Source organism: Crinia signifera, chromosome 1 (assembly GCF_055691185.1).
Source record: "Crinia signifera chromosome 1, ASM5569118v1, whole genome shotgun sequence".
Classification (NCBI taxonomy): domain Eukaryota; kingdom Metazoa; phylum Chordata; class Amphibia; order Anura; family Myobatrachidae; genus Crinia; species Crinia signifera.
Genome location: NC_139217.1, coordinates 435,448,275 through 435,467,377, shown reverse-complemented (window position 1 = coordinate 435,467,377; position 19,103 = coordinate 435,448,275). Strand labels below are relative to the sequence as shown.

General features: G+C 49.1%; 1 protein-coding gene across 1 annotated transcript in view; it reads left to right on the top strand.

The window, feature by feature from the left end:
- Positions 1 to 415: 415 nt before the first annotated feature.
- The window catches only part of KIF2A (kinesin family member 2A), a 56,868-nt gene continuing 38,180 nt past the window's right edge, over positions 416 to 19,103 (top strand). The window contains 1 exon segment of the mRNA XM_083153236.1: positions 416 to 722. Within this exon segment, the coding sequence (XP_083009362.1) occupies positions 662 to 722 (61 nt within the window). The 5' untranslated portion in view covers positions 416 to 661.

Here is a 19,103-nt window from a genome sequence, read left to right as displayed (position 1 = left end):
ATGGGCAGCATAAGATTTCATATTGCACAGCAGGTGTGCTGTGGCTGTAGTTAGAAAAAGCAGTGGCGTTTCCTAGGGTAAGTGGAAATTTCAGAGTTAAAACAATCTTCCCAGCTGTCATACAATCATGTGCTGCAGCTACCAGCAACTAATATAATGGTATGGGACAGCTGATAACTAGTCAGCATAAACAACTTCTCCAGCCTGCACCACATACAACAGTATGACTGTGACTCAAATCATGGTATGGTATGGTAGTGCGCGCGCCCATCAGCCACATCAGGAGCGCGCTTCAGAAGACGTTAGTGACGTAACCAGGAGATACAGCCGCTTCCCTGTATGCTATGGGAAGGTTCCGTTCTGCGCATGCGTCACCAGCAGCCAGCCTCCGTGACGTCACGGCGCATGCTTGCCCGAGCCCCGCCCAGTTTCAGTTGCGCCGCTGTGTCCCCGCCTCCTCCCCCGAGTGAATGTGACCGGCAGAGGCGCCTCACCGCCCGTACCCTACCTCCTCCTCCTCCGGAGCCCCGTCCCTTCCTCCCGCCCCCCCGTCCCGTCTCCCGGCATCATCTCCTCAGCTGTGGTAGCGTTCAAACAATAACAGGCGGTGCGCCTGCGGAGGGAGGAGAGGCCGGCAGCGGGGCGCTGAGGAGGGGGCGGCATGGCTGCCAGCTTCGGCAAAATACAGATCGGCATCTATGTGGAGATCAAGAGGAGCGATGGTGAGTGTGCTCTCCCCCCACCCTCACGTCCGGCATCCCCATTCATTCATGTGCTAGGGGCCGCCATTGTGTGCCAGTCACCCGGGGAGGGCTGGGCTCAGGCGGCTGCTGTGGACCAGGATGTGGGAGATGACAGCCGCCGTATTGGACTTTGAATGGAGGAGAACGCTGGATCTTGTGTGAGGGGCTATCAGAAGCTGGGGTGAGGGCCTATGACATACTAGAAAGTGTCTTATCTGTCTAGGGCGCGCTAGAAGGTGGCGCGTCTGTCTAGGGCGCGCTAGAAGGTGGCGCGTCTGTCTAGGGCGCGCTAGAAGGTGGCGCGTCTGTCTAGGGCGCGCTAGAAGGTGGCGCGTCTGTCTAGGGCGCGCTAGAAGGTGGCGCGTCTGTCTAGGGCGCGCTAGAAGGTGGCGCGTCTGTCTAGGGCGCGCTAGAAGGTGGCGCGTCTGTCTAGGGCGCGCTAGAAGGTGGCGCGTCTGTCTAGGGCGCGCTAGAAGGTGGCGCGTCTGTCTAGGGCGCGCTAGAAGGTGGCGCGTCTGTCTAGGGCGCGCTAGAAGGTGGCGCGTCTGTCTAGGGCGCGCTAGAAGGTGGCGCGTCTGTCTGTGGCGCGTCTGTCTGTGGCGCGCTTGGAGAGTGACGCCACTGTTTGTGGCGTGCTTGGAGGGTGGCGCGTCTGTCTAGGGCGCGCTAGAAGGTGGCGCGTCTGTCTAGGGCGCGCTAGAAGGTGGCGCGTCTGTCTAGGGCGCGCTAGAAGGTGGCGCGTCTGTCTAGGGCGCGCTAGAAGGTGGCGCGTCTGTCTAGGGCGCGCTAGAAGGTGGCGCGTCTGTCTGTGGCGTGCTTGGAGGGTGACGCCACTGTCTGTGGCGTGCTTGGAGGGTGACAAAAGTAGATTTTTAATTACACCTAACAGATGCTCGTTAGGTCACAGGAGCTTGCTTAGGTGTATGTTTTGGTGTCACTTTTCTTAGCAACAAGCATAGAGTGAATAGTGACACTGGTGACAGACTCCACCTGGGAGGGGTTGCTACACGCAGTCTCTCAGGTTTCATTCCATATTATTGTCTCATATAGTCCCCTCCTATTCAGTCGATCCCTTTTATATTTTATATTGTGCCCAGCTTTGGCAGCAGTGTACCTCATGGCCACATTTATAAAACAGATTCTGCGTTAGTCAAAGATTCCTTTTCTTAGGGCATGTGTGAGCAAGACACTGTGCCCTATATAGGAACATCCTTCCTGATCATTAGCCCCCATGCATCCCCAGACCCCTGCAGTGCGTTTCACAATCCTTCCTTCGCTACATTCCCTTTGTATTACGGATTTCTTCTTTTAAGGATCAGCGTTGTCTGTCCCCAGCTACATCTGTAACAGTGGATGGTAAATCATGCCTATCTGTGAACTGATTTGCAATTGCAGCACGTTGCAGAGACACACACTGCACACCCCTCCTTTCTGAATGTTTTAGGTTATTATTGCCACAGTAACCAGAATCACTAGTCTATAATGAATGGCTTAATTGTGTCAGTGTTCCGTGTGTACGTTATAGTGCTGCATGGTGGCTTTGAATGCGTTTGGCAGGTGTAACATGTATTTTCTAATCAGACCCCAAAGGGGCTGCATTTTCTGGGCCCAGAGCAGGAGGAGCTTTTGTTAACCTCTTCACGACCTGGAGTAAGGTTCACACGCTTCCTTCATGGAATACTGGGTTTGGAGATCCGTGCCAGGGAGTTTGCAATGAGAATGCAAAGTATTACAGTGGCTGGGAGCACACACCTGCCCAGTAGTTCCCCCCCCTCCTCTCTCCAGACAGTACCGAGGTGCTGAAGCAGATTCCCCACAGGGTGTGCAGTGCACTGCATCATGATGCCCGTCCCTGCCTGCTGATTGGTGCACGTTTCCTACTAACCTATCGGTAGCACTGCATACGAGTGCCAGAACTTGTTGCTATGGCCAGATTAAGGGGGGTAACGCTTTTGTTGGAGCTTCACCGCTGCTAAAAGCGCACAAGTAGTTTGAGCATTGCAATGCTGTACACTTATTGAAGCAGATTTGTTGTACTGTTGGTTATTGCAAGTGATCGTTAATGCTGAATCATCTGTAGGACAGTCTATTTTTACAGCTGGTAGATATGTCATTTTACATTATATCTTGCCTAATACTGGCATCATCAGGTCCTGAGTTGACAGGTTATTGTCCATTTCCTTCATTACGTCATGGAGAAAGTCTATAAATGCTATTTATTATTTAATATGCAGAACCTATAAGGCAACCAGTAATGCTGACTAATTGTCAAACTTTTATTGCATCATTGGATTGCAGACTGTAGGGAAGGCATGTCCAAACTGTGGCCCTCCAGCTGTTATGAAACTACACATCCCAGCATGCCTTGCCATACGTTTAGCATTCCCTAATACAGGAATGGGGAACCTTCGGCCCTCCAGCTGTTGTTGAACTACAGATGCCTTGCAGCAGTTTTAGCATGGCCACATAAAACTGTAGCAGAGCATGCTGGGATGTGTAGTTCAACAACAGCTGGAGGGCCGAAGGTTCCCCATCCCTGCCCTAATAGCAAGACTGTGGCAATGCATGATGGGACTTGTAGTTTCACAACAGCTGGAGGGCCATAGTTTGGACATGTCTTCTGTAGGTGCTTGTTCATCACACTGATAATTAGCTTTTTATCTGCTTAAGACTTAAACAACACATACAAAACAGTGTTAGATGTTAGCATGCCCCATTTCTAATTTGTTAATACACAAATGGACTGTTTTCCTAATAGTGATCCTAGAAAATGTGTTGGGTATTAAGCATTTTTTTTATTTTATTTCCCCAGTGCATGTGTGATGGGCCCAAAAAGTATGAGCAACATTGTGGGTAATTGTACAGTAGAGAGTGGGAACTCAGACAAATAATTTGGTATAGCTTGGTGGTTCCAAAACTCGGGGGGCAGATTGCACTATCCATTGCTCTTGTCTTTTTTTTTTTTTTTTTTAAACTCAGCCTGTAACTTGTCCGTTAGGAGCTGATTGGCTGGTGCATTATAACCTTCCACTTTATCACTTCTCAAGGCTTAATACATCTGTCCCTTTGTCCTCAAGGTCCCCTGACAGTTCATATTTTTCAGGTCACCTGTGCAATCTTTAAAATGTGACATTTGGAAATGTACAGTGCACCTGCAGGGTGACCTGGAGAACATGATAGGGTCCTTGCGGATTGAGTTTGAGAACCACTGTTTGACTGCCTTGTGCACCTCAATTTGCTGTACTAGTCTGCACTCGTGGAAGGAACCTCTGCAGGGATGCGGTCATTTGGTCTACAGCATTATGGTAGACAGTCATTCGGTCGACATGGTTCTAGGTGGACAGGTCATTAGGTTGACATGGGGTTTTCCACTGTTTTTTTGAGCCGACATGTGCCGACAGGCGGTATTTCATGCCCTACCATCCACTAGGGTGTGGTGGAAGAATAAAATAGTGTGCCGAGCGTAGCAAGGCACCGTGCCCGACGCATAGCGAGCCATGTCGACTGTGTTTACATTCAGGTAAAAAAAAAAACTGTGAAAAAACCCATGTCGACCCTTTTCACTGTCGACCTAGACATTGTCGAACTAATGACCTTTCGACCTATACCTATGTCGACCTTTTCCCATGACGATCGATCAGCACTGATGCACTGCTGTGTCCGGTATGATCTTGCTGTGCGTTCTAAGCGATCTAGCATTGCTCAGAACGCCCTTTAGCTTTTTGACCTATGTGAGATCCCATAATTAGAGCATTGTCCTAAAGGTTTGGGATGGGACGCTGCCTTGTTTCTGTGGAAATTCTGGTCGGCACTGTACAGTACATTATAACTTCAGGGTTTATCGGCAAACTTTAGATTTTTAGTTAAATATTGCTTTAATATTAATGACACATGCCACAGAACAAATGCCTGTGAACACAATGAGAGTGTGATGTTCCGTATCAGCTCCCATCCTTATGTAAGAAAATGCATGTACGTTTTCAGCTTCCTGCGCCATATCATGCGACACACAGGATCTGACTGTCAAAAATGAGAATTGGGTTAAGCCTTCCATAACAGAAAAAATCCACTAAGCGCGGTGCGAGTTGGGTTTATAGTCAAATTTACATTAATGTAAAGGGTACTCTTTACCTAGCACGGCGCCCGCGATTACAATCGCGGGCGTCGGGGGTAAAAAATCGCGGGTAAATCAAAAACGGGTGCGACGCGATGCCCGCGATTTTCCCATAGGGATCAATGTTAAAAGACAGATTGGTCGCGATTTTAGCGTTAATTGGCTCAATGCCCGCGATTTTTACATAGGAATCAATGTTAAATGGGCCACAGAGCCCTAATAGTCCCCCTGAAGTGTGAAATGGCCCCCACAATTTTTAACGCCACCCCACGATCAACGTGAACCCGAAGCGTGGCGAGCGCAGCGGTACGCGTCCTCCGACCTTTTCATACCCCCACTATCCACGTCGGCGTGGAGTTGAGAATAGAATAGTGTGGCGAGCCCGAAGCGTGGCGAGCGCACGCGGATACCTTCACAGTTATACGCGTCCCCTCACGGGCTTCACAGGTGTCCGTGGCGACGCGGACACCTGTGAAGCCCGCGAGGGGACGCGTTTACCTTTGAAGGTATCCGCGTCCCCTCGCGGGGCTCGCTGCGCTCGCCACGCTTCGGGCTCGGTGGCTCGCTGCGCTCGCCACACTATTCTCAACTCCACGCCGACGTGGATAGTGGGGGTATGAAAAGGTCGGAGGACGCGTACCGCCGCCCCTCGCGGGCTCGCTGCGCTCGCCACGCTTCGGGTTCACGTTGATCGTGGGGTGGCGTTAAAAATTGTGGGGGCCATTTCACACTTCAGGGGGACTATTAGGGCTCTGTGGCCCATTTAACATTGATTCCTATGTAAAAATCGCGACCAATCTGATTTTTAACATTGGTCCCTATGGGAAATCGCAGCCATCGCATCGCACCCGTTTTTTAGTGCATGCGATGGTCGCGATGGGCGCCGTGCTAGGTAAAGAGTACCATGTAAAGTATGAAACGGTTCAGATGTGTCTGATTTATATTTTGCTACATAATTAGCAAATCTGTAACATTTTAAACCTTTGGAATTTCTTGTTCAGGGAACAGTCCAGTTTATTTAATTTGGGATAGCGGAGTATGTGCCTCTATATCAGGCATGTCCAAACTATGGCCCTTCAGCTGTTGTGAAACTACAAGTCCCATCATGCCTTGCCACAGATTTGCTATTAGGGAATGCTAAAACTATGGCAAGGCATGCTGGGATGTGTAGTTTCACAACAGCTGGAGGGCCATAGTTTGGACATGCCTGCTCTATATGTTTGCAGGAATAGCTGTTGGGGTTCCCCTGCTACCTTCCCGTGCTCATCCACTTATAGGCAGGTATTCAATGCCGGTGCGAGCGGCCGGCGAGGTGGTTAAACTGCGAGGATCACAGAATCCTCGCAGTCACAAAACGGCGAGGATTCCCCTAAACTGCGAGAGCCGCGGCTAGTGCAGCAAACTCGCTGTAATTAGCCTCGGCTCTCGCAGTCTTTGGAGGCACATTCGCAAATTCCCCCTCGCTCAAAAAATGGAGCGAGGGGGAATTTGCGAATGAGGGGGGTCAGTTGAATACTGACAGGGTGAGCGGTGACTGCGAGCAAAAAGTCCTGCTCGCAGTCACCGCTCGCCCACGGCATTGAATATATGCCATAGACTGAGCTCCAAAGTTTTTGCTGTACAGCACTGAGGTCATGGGTTCGATTCCCACCATGGCCCTTACCGTGCGGAGTTTGTATATTCTCCCCGTGCCTGCGTGGGTTTACTGTGGGTATTCCGCTTTCTTACCAGAAACAAAAAATATACTGGTAGATTAATTGGCTCCCAACAAAATTAACCCTAGAATGTCTGTGTGTGCGCATGTACATGTGGTAGGGAATATAGATTGTAAGCTCCACTGGGGCAGGGACTGATGTGAATGTTCAGATTCTCTCTGTAAAGTGCTGCAGAATATGTGTGCGCTATATAAGTAACTGTCCTCTTATACTCCTTTCACACCGGCCAGTCGGACCCCAATTAACACCACCTGCAAATTATCGGTTTAAAGCTTTCAGCTCCTGCTCTTGACGAGGGTCGGAGTGCCAGGATTTAAGACCAGTGTTGAACCTTTCTCACCAAATAAAAACCCGGGTTTTTCAGCAAATTCCCAGGTTGAAAAGCTTTAACCCGGTAATTTGCTTCTGGTGTGAAAGGGGTATTAGTTACTTTCAGGCTCCCCCTGCTGCCCTCCCATCATATGTTCCATCAGTCTGTACTTTTACTCAGAAGGATATATACACAACCGTAAGTATATGTCCCCATGCTCCTAACCCTCACTTCTTAAGGTGGCCATACACACGCAGATTTATCTGCAGATCTGTCTGGTTTGAACAAAAACATGGTTATGGATGAAAGCAAATGACAGTTGACCATTTGCTTGGAAATGCTGTAAAACTGCCAAACTGTCACTCATCCATAAACATGTTTTTGTTCCAACCTGCCAGATATGAAGATAAATCTTACTAGTGTATGGGCACCTTTTTCAGCCTAAACCTAACCCTCCCTGCTAGTGCTAACACTCCGTCAGTCCCCTGACCCGCATGCTTACACGCAGTTGGCATCCTCCTTGATGTTGGTATTCCGGCTGCTGATGCTAACAGTGTCCCCCCTGTTTGGCCCCCATTAGATTGGTAGCCTTTTGCCACGGGTTGCGGTAAATGCCAAACTTCCTGGTCAATTCCAGTTGCCTCGATAGGGCTAGTACGGGCAGCTCCTTCTCAGAGCAGCTATCGCACTATTTTGTCACTTATCAGTAATTGTGAAAGCGTACACTCTGCATACATGATCTGATGTGCGTTCGTGAACATGCTGGTAACCATACTAGCTTATGGGGACAGTCAACCACATCAGGACTGTGCAGTGCAGCAATGCTGAATGGCTCTTTTACTAAAAATGATAAATAGGCCTCTAAAAGAACAATTAACCCCAACGTATTACATTGATTCTGTGCTGATAGCCCTGTTAAGTCCTTTTAAAGAATATCTAAAACTGCAGCCTGTGGTTGTACACCTGTTATGACATTCAGGACCTCTGTCGGCACAATCTCCCATGGTCCTCATCTCTGGACCACACACCAAATCAAAGGCCATAAAACTTCACACCCTTTATCTTAGGGGGATATATACGGATGACCTGTGTTAAGGATGCCAGGACTCAGAATATAGACTCCTAACCTCTCTCCCCGCAGCCTGATCCAAACCCTCCCCATCAAAGCAGTACATACTAGATGATGCACGATAACAATTTTGTAAAATGATATGATCATTCATATCGTCTAGAGCAGTGGTAGCCAACTCCAGTCCTCGAGAGCTACCAACAGTTCACGTTTTCCAGACAACCTAGCTGCTGCAAAGGTGCACTTATTACTCACGGACACATTTTAAAAGATCCACAGGTGGAGCTAATTACTTCACTTGTATTTCTGTGAGGAGATCTGGAAAACATTAACTGTTGGTAGCTCTCGAGGTCTAGAGTGTACCCACTATATTGTTAAAGATATGCTTTCCCATGGGTCATTAAAGACTTCCCCATGTCGCCCGAACATGCACTAATTTTTACTATATTGTCAACAACTGCATGTTCAACGGAGTATTGGGTGACGTCACTGAATATCGTTCAGTGTATGTGAACTACATTGTTTATGCACCCCCCTTCCCTGGCTGACAGAGCTCTCTGGTCTAATTACCTCCCCCCCAGGCTGACGGAGCTCCCTGGTCTACTTACCTCCCCGTAGGCTGACGGAGCTCCCTGGTCTACTTACCTCCCCCCCCAGGCTGACGGAGCTCCCTGGTCTACTTACCTCCCCCCCAGGCTGACGGAGCTCCCTGGTCTACTTACCTCCCCCCCAGGCTGACGGAGCTCCCTGGTCTACTTACCTCCCCCCCCAGGCTGACGGAGCTCCCTGGTCTACTTACCTCCCCCCCCCAGGCTGACGGAACTCCCTGGTATACTTACCTTTAGCATCCTGGCAGTAGTTGGCATGCCGGTGGCTGTATGCCGAATGTATCCCATCTGGGACACTCTCCTGATTGCTATGGCTTTGAGGCATCATTTATCCCATTTTGGTTTAAAAACGGTGACCCATAAATATCAGGTACGGGTACAGTAGCGCTAACATATAATACAGTGAGCACTGCATATTTTTGCATAACACCAAAACGATTTTCATTCGCCTTTGTGTAGCACCAAGATTTAAAACATTCAATATGAGCATTTGGTTGTTATTGTGACCAATTAATATCTGATACATTAGTGCTATAGATCACTCAGGTATTGGTATTTGTGCACAAGATACTGTATACAGAATTAACAGTGCAGGTCTAAAAACTAGCAAAGTCACCTTCCCTGTAGTCCTCACAACTTAAAACAATCAAGACTCTTTTTGTTAATTTAAAGGCCAACAGGGCTTACTGAGAGAGCACTTTTTTGCAAAACCTTTACCAAAGTTAATGCATAATTATTCACATCCAAATTCCTATTTCAGCCACACATTCTTCTCCTGGCATTGCACTCTCTCACTCCAGGCTGGGGCAGCCATGGTTTCTGCCTGTACACAAACGTACTTGACTGTGTACACACTGGTGTTTGGACAGCACATATTGGAGTTGTTCTGTGCATTTACCTACATGCTCAGTTCATCTGTAACATCAGCTTAGTTAAAACTATTAATCTCACTGAGCGTGATGCAGTTAAGAAGTATTTACACAGACATTTGGCTTGAGCCCTATTATGTCACGAGCATGTATGTATCCCCCAGATTAAGTGCATTTCAGGAGCTTTTACTTCTCTTTAAGCATGCATTAAATGCAAATTCCAGTACACATGTAGCTGTGGGAAGCGTGGGGGGAGAATGCATGTGTCTCATCTTAAGGCCCTCATACATTAGTGCGACTTGTCTGGGGCACAATCAGCATCCAATTTCCATTGAACTCCACTGGGAGTCATTCCATGCAATTTGGAAAACGATTTATCACATGTAAAAGGGCTAGCAGGGAGCTGCCTGGGGAGTTGCTCCCAAACTGTGTCCTCAGGGCACACCCAACAGTACAGGTTTTAGGAATATCCCTGCTTGTGCTCAGATAGTATATTCAGACTGGATCAGGTGCTAATTAAGTCAACTGTGACTAAAGGCCCATACACACTGGGCGACTTTGAGCTGAAAGCCGCTCAAAACAGCCTGTTTGAGTGTCTTTCAGCTCAAAGCCGCCAGTGTGTTTGGCCCGGTGATGAGCGCTGCTGCACGCTCCTGCAACATCGCTGGGAAAGCCGTTCATCTGCTGGTTATACCATCGCCGGGCAGTGGGAAAGCCGCTCAGTGTGTATGCACTGAGCGCCTTTCCCCACAGCGGTGATTGTCATCATCGCTGTCCATACACACTGGGCATAGTTGTCCAGTGTGTATGGACCTTAAGCATGGAAAGCCTTTAAAACCTGGACCTGTTGAGGTGCCTTCTTGACCAAGTTTGGGAACACCTGCCTACAGGGTATTATTTATAGATCACCATCGTATAAGACTTGGGTGTACAGAGAATGTTTAATCATTCACATTGGTTCCAGACGTACTGGAGCTTATAGTCTACCCCACACAGTCGCACTGGGGTCCATTGTTATTTGACAGGAGAAAATGAACCCACCACTATGTTTTTGGATGGTTTTGTAATAAATCCCAATGGACCCCGAAAAAGTATTTTATCCCTAACCCTAATCACCCCCTCCTGCAGCCTATCTCTAACCCCCTCCTAGTATTTACGGTTGTAACTATTCTGTCTGTCAGGATCGCAGCTGCTGGGATCCCGATCACATCTGGAGAGTGGAAGGAATACCTTGCACATACAGGAAGGACAAACAAACTCTAAACATATAGGGCTCAGGCCCTATCACTTGCTGATCACACTGCAGCAATGCTGTTCAGATGTCTGCAATATGTTTTTGAAACTTTCACCTATATATGTTTATGTCATCAGTAAGCCCAGGATTCTTAGGTTCTAACCTATTCTAATACTTTCCCAATACACTCAGAGCAGCAGATGCAATTGTTTTGTGGGTGGCCAAATGTATTCTGCGCTCACAGGTGCTGTTCAGTTGTTGCCCCCATTTTGCACACAAAATTGGGGCAAGCTGCACAACACGATTCCTCTCCTCCTGACAATACTAGGTGCAGAAATTGAATACATAATAAACTAAACATGCAGCCAATAGCAGCCTGATCACTGTTTCTTTCTATGACCTCACACTATTACATAGTGGTGTTTTGCCGCGTTGTGGCATCCACGTTGATTTTATCTGCCAGGTCAGGATGTCGACACTGATAACATCAACACCACAATGCCAGTGCCAATATACCAATGCTGCTGTAATGCTAGTTAAAAGATCAGAACTTTAAATGTGCTGATCATATTAAAATGCTTTAATTAGCAATACAACCACTTTGATATTGTGGTTTAGATACAGTCAGCATTGACACTCTGGCTATCGACCTGCCCTATGTATCCTGTTCATATGATACAGATTCTGTTAGTGGCAGTCCATTTGCTGTGGAGCCACTCACACAAGGCTACAAACTCACCGCTGCTACAGAGGACAGTCTCCTGGTGTAGAATGCAGAAGACACACAGCCTAGAGGCGCATACACGGTGCTAATAGAAGTTCCCCGACGGTGCTAATATTGGTGGTGAGGACCCAGAGGAGGAGGGTGGGGGGCAGTACATACACACTTACCAAGGCCGCACGCAAGGAGGGGGATCAACGGTCTCCATGGTTAAAAAGGACTCCCTCGCCTGAACATGTTTGGACTAGGGAGCGGGTCGTTAACACAGCATACACACTAGGCGATGTTGTTCACAGTATCGCTCAGAAAGCCGTTTCTGCATGATATTGTGACCAATATCATATTGTCTAGTGTGTATGGGCCTCAATTCAGACCTGATTGCAAAGTTGCTTTTTTTTAGCAAATGGATAAAACCATGTGCACTGCAGGTGGGGCAGATGTAACATGTGCAGAGAGAGTTAGACTTGGGTGTGTTATTGTTCCTGTGCAGGGTAAATACTGTCTGCTTTAATCTAGAGGCCCCCATACACTAGTCCGCCTTGTCCTAAGGACTAGTTTGCCATTGAGTTCCCCAGGAGACTCACTCACAATTTGGCTATTTTTACATGCGATTTATTGCATGTAATAAAACTCCTGGGGAGCTGGCAGTGGCTATTGGGTCACCAGCAAGTTGTTGGACCGCCATTAGGTGGATATGCAGGAAGGTCGACATGGTAAAGGTCGACATGGGGTTTTGTGCTGACAGGCGGTATATCATGCCCTGCCATCCACTAGGGCGAGGTGGGAGAATAAAATAAGTGTGCCAAGCGCAGCGAGGCACTGAGCCCTCGCATGGTGAGCCATGCGAGGAGACGCGGCACACTTTAACCTGTGTCCATGTCGACTGTGTTGACATTCAGGTAAAAAAAATAGTGAAAACCCCATGTCGACCTTTTGACTGTCGACCTAACCCATGTCGACATACTGACCCTGTTAACCTAACCCATGTTAACCTAGACACATGTCGACCTTCCTGCATGTCGACCTAATGCCTGTCTAACAACTTGCTGGTGACCAACTGATCCACACCTGCTGGGAGCTGAACTGGCATTTGCTGGGCAGCAGGGAGCTAAGCGCTGCTGAATTTGAAAAAAAAACAACTGAATTTCACCTTCATTCAGGATGGGGTACTGAGGTCTTATAACCTTGGGGATTAGAGGGTATCCGACAGGAGACAGGCACATAACATTTTCTTCAACCAGGGTGTGCTGGATCCTCCCCTCTATATCCCCCTACTAGCCAGTTTTAGAAAATGTGCCCTCAGGAGAGGATGCACACTCCTGGAGTTCCAGAGAGTTTTTCTTCAATTTATTTTAGTTTATTATTTTTGGGTTGCTGTTTGGGCTTAACAGCTTCCCTGCGACGAGGGAAGCCGGGGTAGGGACTGCTGCAGGCCTCTTAAGGAACCGAGCTGATCCCTGCTGCAGGTCCACCGACCTGAGAGGGTGCTGTTACCGCGGGCATTGCGCTGCAGCGAGCACACCCCCAGCTGCCGCACACCCCTGGCTCAGCCTGAATACGTCGGTGGTGAGTGTTAACCGGGTCCCCTCAGTGGGGATGCCGGATTTGAGTGCGGCATAACGGCAATGGCGGCGCGGTGACCCTGCACAGGGATCGCGCGCAGATGTTTTAACACTGCAGCCACGCTGACACTGGATGCCAGGCATTGCTACTGGACCACCAGGGCATATACCGCTATGTGAGGAAATCCTTTTTAAAAGGATTACCAGGCGCCAGTATAAATACCAGTATAGCCCAGACGCCATTACAAGGGGCGGGGCTTAGCTCAGAGCGGGACCTGAGCGCGCCTGTACACTGCTTCCTGCTTCTTCTCATGCTGTTTGGCGCCATTACAGCAGAGCGGAGATCACTCCTCAGCGCAGCCTTGAAGGGAGAGAGATCGTTCAGCAGAGACAGCAAGTATAGCGTTTGATAGCGCTTCCTGTGTGCTTAAGCCACAGATAGCAGCACACAGTATTGTTATATTGTGTTTGTGCTTAAACGCCGGTCTATCAAATCGATAGTCCAGGTTACAGGGTGCTGGTGTCCTCCATTTTACTGAGTCCCCCACTGCTAATTAAGCAGACTTTACACTGTCATATAGATATATGTGATCCTGCACATAGAGTGTTAGCTACATATATCCTACTGTACATTCACTGTGTGTGTGTTCAGCGTGATTGCAGTGTGTAGAGGGGGTATTATCTCTCCAACAATGGTGAGAAAGATAACTTGCATGATTTGCAGCAACAAGTTTGCTCCCAGCACTACCTCACAAGTCGCTTGTGACCAGTGTATGTCACCTCAGCTCAGTAGCATGTCTCCGCAGCGCAGTAGCTCGCAGGCTGACTCCCAGGAACCTTCATGGGCTACTGGTATGAAAGCCATGTTAGAGACTGTCTCATCACAGCTGGCGACAAATAATTTACAGACAAAGCAAGTCCAACAGGACTTAAAGGTCCTGTCAGCAAGGGTGGATATTCTTACACCCTTACCAGGGGTGTCCCGCAAGAGGACACTTGAGGCCGTGGCACCTGACTCCGATATGGATGATGGTGATGGCAATGGTGATGGCGATGGTGACGCAGATGATGATATTGTAGATTCACAGGCGTCTCAGTCTAACATTCAGGGTACTGAAAACTTAGTCCTTGCTGTTAGAGAAGTACTAGATTTACCTCTAGCCACACCAGTTGAGGGTGACCCATTCTTTGTGTCACACAGAAGGCAGGACATAGTCTTTCCTGAACAGTCTGATTTAGAAGAGGTGTTCAAAGCTGCCTGGAAAAATCCAGAGAAACGTTTTACATTGTCCAAACGTTTTAAATCCACCTTTCCTTTTGACCCCACGGGTAGAAAGGTGTGGGAGGAACCACCTGTTGTAGACGCTTCGGTGTCCCGCCTCTCAAAGAAGGTGGTGCTCCCAGTCCCAGGTACCTCTACCTTAAAGGACGTGGTAGATAGGAAACTAGATAGCACTTTAAAGGCTATGTATACAGCCAGTGGGGCTTCCCAACGCCCGGTGCTTGCTAGTTGTTGGATGGCAAAAGCCATCTTCACATGGACAGGCCAGATACAAGAGGGCCTGTTAGGTGATATGGATGTGCCTACGGTAGCTGAAAAGCTACGTCACATACAGGACACAGCAAGGATGATGTGCGAGGCACAGAAGGAGTTGGGTGCAATTAATGCCCGCAACTCGGCCATGGCTGTGTCGGCCCGCAGGGCCCTATGGTTGCGGCAATGGGTCGCTGACGCGGACTCAAAGCGCAGTGTGGAGAGCCTACCCTTCACAGGGGATAGACTCTTTGGGAGTGAACTGGATGATCTGATATCAAAGGCTACGGCTGGTAAGTCCACATTCCTCCCATCAGCCTCCACCCCGGTAAGACGCCCTTCAACAGGGAATACACAGCAGTCCTTTCGGACCTCTAAATTTCGGTCCAGGGCCAGGGGAGGCTCCTCCGCCAATAGAGGCGCCAGAGGTAAGCCTAGGAAGGCAGCAACGGCTGCCACAAGAGAACGTGGCACAGGCGCAGCTACGCCTAAGCCCGCTGCATGACGGGCCACTCCCACCTCGGGATTTTCCCGCGGTGGGGGCAAGACTGAGGTTCTTCAGTCACGTGTGGGATGCATCCGCCCTAGACCCTTGGGTCAGGGCCATTATTTCACACGGTTACAGGCTGGAGTTCGAAAGAACCCCCCCCCAGAGATATTTCAGGTCAGGACTCCCTGCAGCAGCCGAGGATCGCAGACTCCTCAGACAAGCTGTACAAAAGCTGGTCCTAGCTCAGGTCATCATACCAGTACCAGCTGCAGAAAGGAACAAGGGTTACTTTTCAAACCTATTTCTGGTTCCAAAACCGGACGGGTCGGTTCGACCCATCCTAAACTTAAAATCCTTGAACCCATACTTGAGGGTGTTCAAATTCCAGATGGAATCCCTGAGAGCAGTGATTGCAGGATTGGAGGAGGGAGAATATCTAGCGTCCATCGATGTGAAGGACGCGTACCTCCACATACCGGTGTGGGCCCAACACCAAACCTTCCTGAGGTTTGCAATCCTGGACGAACAATTTCAGTTCCAAGCCCTACCGTTTGGGCTCTCAACAGCCCCACGAGTCTTCACCAAAGTGATGGCGGAGATGATGTCCTTACTAAGGACTCAAGGGATAAACATCATCCCATATTTGGACGACTTGTTGCTAAAAGCAGTATCAGTGTCCAAGTTGCTGAGGGCCATAGAGATGACAAGGCAGCTCCTGTCCCAACATGGATGGATCCTCAATATACAAAAGTCATCACTGATTCCGTCCCATCGCCTCCAGTTTCTGGGGATGATTTTGGACACGGTGGAAAAAAGGATATTTCTTCCAAGGGAGAAGATTACAGCGTTACAACAGCTGTTGGGGGAGGTGCTAGCCCCAGAAAGAGTCTCGGTCTACCTCTGCATCAGACTGATGGGAACGATGGTAGCCTCTTTCGAGGCTCTGCAGTTCGGGAGACTTCACTCTCGAACCTTCCAGTGGGACCTGCTGAGCAAGTGGTCGGGCTCCCACATCCACATGCACAGGTTAATTCGCCTGTCTGTCAAGGCAAGGCAGTCTTTACAGTGGTGGCTACATACGCCAAATCTCCTGGCAGGGAGGATATTCGGGATCCAGAACTGGATCTTGCTGACCACAGATGCCAGCCTCCATGGCTGGGGGGCGGTGGCTGGGGGGCGGTGGTGCAAGAAAGACGTTTCCAGGGCAGGTGGTCCTTCTTGGAGACTCAGCTCCACATAAACATCTTGGAGCTGAGGGCAGTACACTATGCTCTTCTAGAGGCTCACTCCCTCCTGGAACAGCAGGCAATACAAGTCCAGTCAGACAATGCAACGACTGTTGCATATATAAACCGCCAGGGCGGCACGAAGAGCAGAGCGTGCATGAGAGAAGCCTTCAAGATTCTGACGTGGGCAGAGACACATGCGGTGGCAATATCTGCCATCTTTATACCCGGGGTGGACAATTGGGAGGCGGACTTCCTGAGTCGTCACAACCTCCACCCCGGAGAATGGAGTCTGCATCCTCAAGTGTTTGGAAGCATTGTAGATCTGTGGGGGCTCCCACAGATAGATTTAATGGCCTCGAGGACCAACCACAAGGTGGTAAGGTATTGTTCAAGGACAAGAGATCCTCAAGCAGAGGCAACAGATGCTCTGACAGCGGATTGGGCATACGACCTAGTATACATATTCCCGCCCCTCCCACTTTTGGGGAGAGTACTACAGAGGATCAGGCATCAGCGGGTGCAGGCAATCCTAATAGCACCGGATTGGCCCAGGAGAGCATGGTACGCAAGTCTGCAAAACATGCTGATAGAAGACCCGTGGCGGCTGCCTCTAAGAAGAGACCTTCTGGTACAAGGCCCCTTCGTCTTCGTTTGACGGCCTGGAGATTGAGCGGAACATCTTAGCTCAAAAAGGATTTCATTCCTCGGTCATAAACACCATGACCCGGGCCAGAAAGGCAGTGACAGCCGCACACTACCATAAGATCTGGCGTAGATATGTGTCCTGGTGCGAACACATGAGTTTTCCACCAGCAGATTTCAAATTGGACCGTTTCCTGCTTTTTCTGCAGGTGGGCCTTGAAAAGGGACTCCGGCTGGGGTCTTTAAAGGTCCAAATATCGGCTCTTTCTGTATTTTTTCAGAAAAAGTTGGCGGTCTACCCTGAGGTTCAGACTTTTCTACAAGGAGTCTTAAGGATACAGCCTCCGTTTGTGGCGCCAACGGCGCCCTGGGACCTAGATGTGGTCCTAGAGTTTCTGCAGTCAGCCTGGTTTGAACCAGTGGACTCCATAGATTTAAAATACCTCACCTGGAAGACGGTGACACTACTGGCTCTGGCCTCGGCCAGAAGAGTTTCTGAGCTTGGCGCTCTCTCTTGCAAGAGCCCTTACTTGATTTTCCATCAAGACAGGGCGGAACTTAGGACGAGACAGCAGTTCCTGCCAAAAGTGGTCTCGGCGTTCCATATGAACCAGCCGATTGTGGTTCCTTCTTGCTCAGGTCATAAGGATATTCCTGAGTCACTTGATGTGGCTAGAATCCTACAGATCTACGTGAAAAGAACATCAAGGATCCGTTAGACGGAGTGTCTTTTTGTGTTATATGACGCACAAAAGAAGGGATGCCCAGCATCGAAGCAATCAATTGCTAGATGGATTCGTTCTACTATACAGCAATCATATGTGTCAGCACATCTGACTATACCGGCATCTGTGAGAGCGCACTCCACTAGAGCCGTAGGAGCATCCTGGGCGGCTGCTCGGGGTGTGTCAGCTTTGCAGCTATGTAGAGCTGCCACCTGGTCTGGTCAACATACCTTCGTCAAATTCTACAAGTTTGACACTGTGGCCAGTGATGATACCCAGTTTGGGCAGGCGGTGTTGCAACAGGCTCCGCACGTTCCCGCCCTTTCTGGAAGCTTTGGGACCTCCCCAAGGTTATAAGACCTCAGTACCCCATCCTGAATGAAGGTGAAAATAGGATTTTAATACCTACCGGTAAATCCTTTTCACTGAATTCAGATGGGGTACTGAGCGCCCGCCTCAGTGCGGGGCTCTGTTGCACAGGTTACTATCCTGTTGTTACCTTTTTTGCTATTTGCAAAGTCTGGTTTTTTAATAAGTTATAGGTCCATTGACCTGTTAGGAGCAGCTGAGTTTTGGTGACTATAGTGCTCCATAATAAAAAAAAAAAAAAAATACATTTATGTACTAAGTTACACAATGACGGGGTTAACTACGTTTTAGTTGAGAGAGTTGTTGTGTGTGTTGTGGTGTGCTGGCGCAAATCTCACCACGTTTATCCTAATGATTAGTTCCTACCTCACATACGTTATCCTTCCTTCGGGCACAGTTTCTTAACTGGCTAGTAGGGGGATATAGAGGGGAGGAGCCAGCACACCCTGGTTGAAGAAAATGTTATGTGCCTGTCTCCTGTCGGATACCCTCTAATCCCCAAGGTTATAAGACCTCAGTACCCCATCTGAATTCAGTGAAAAGGATTTACCGGTAGGTATTAAAATCCTATTTTTCAGTCAATCAGTGGCCTCCCATATGATTGGATGAGAGAATTCTCTTAGCCAATCAGCATCCAGCCAGTCTTTTCAAAATATTTTTTAAATTCAGCTTCAAACCGCCTGGCAAATGCCGCTACCACCTCCCAGCCCTCTCTCGGACCCGCTGGCTGGACATAGTTGTGTGCCAGAGGTGCTTCACCGCTGACACACACCTAGTATTGGAGCCAACACATCACGGTTGCTAAAAAGCACCTGCAATGTGTCGTTGATGGCTCCGACCCGACAGATTGAACCTGCAGCAGGTTCAGTCTGCAGGGTCCAATCCGATGCACACTGGACCGTGCATCGGTCAGAGGGGATGTCAAACACATGCGATTTGGGTCGATTTCTCAGCCCGATCCGTCAGAATCAGGCAAAATCAGATAATTTATGGGCACCTTAACACTGCGATTTAGATTGCAGTTTAAGCACTCCCCACCTAAATCTAACGCTCTCTGCACATGTTACATCTGCCGCACCTGTAATACCAGCAGATGAACGGCTTTCCCGGTGATGATGTGGGAGCGTCCATCACCGCTCATCGCCAGGCCATACGCAGTGGGTGGCTTT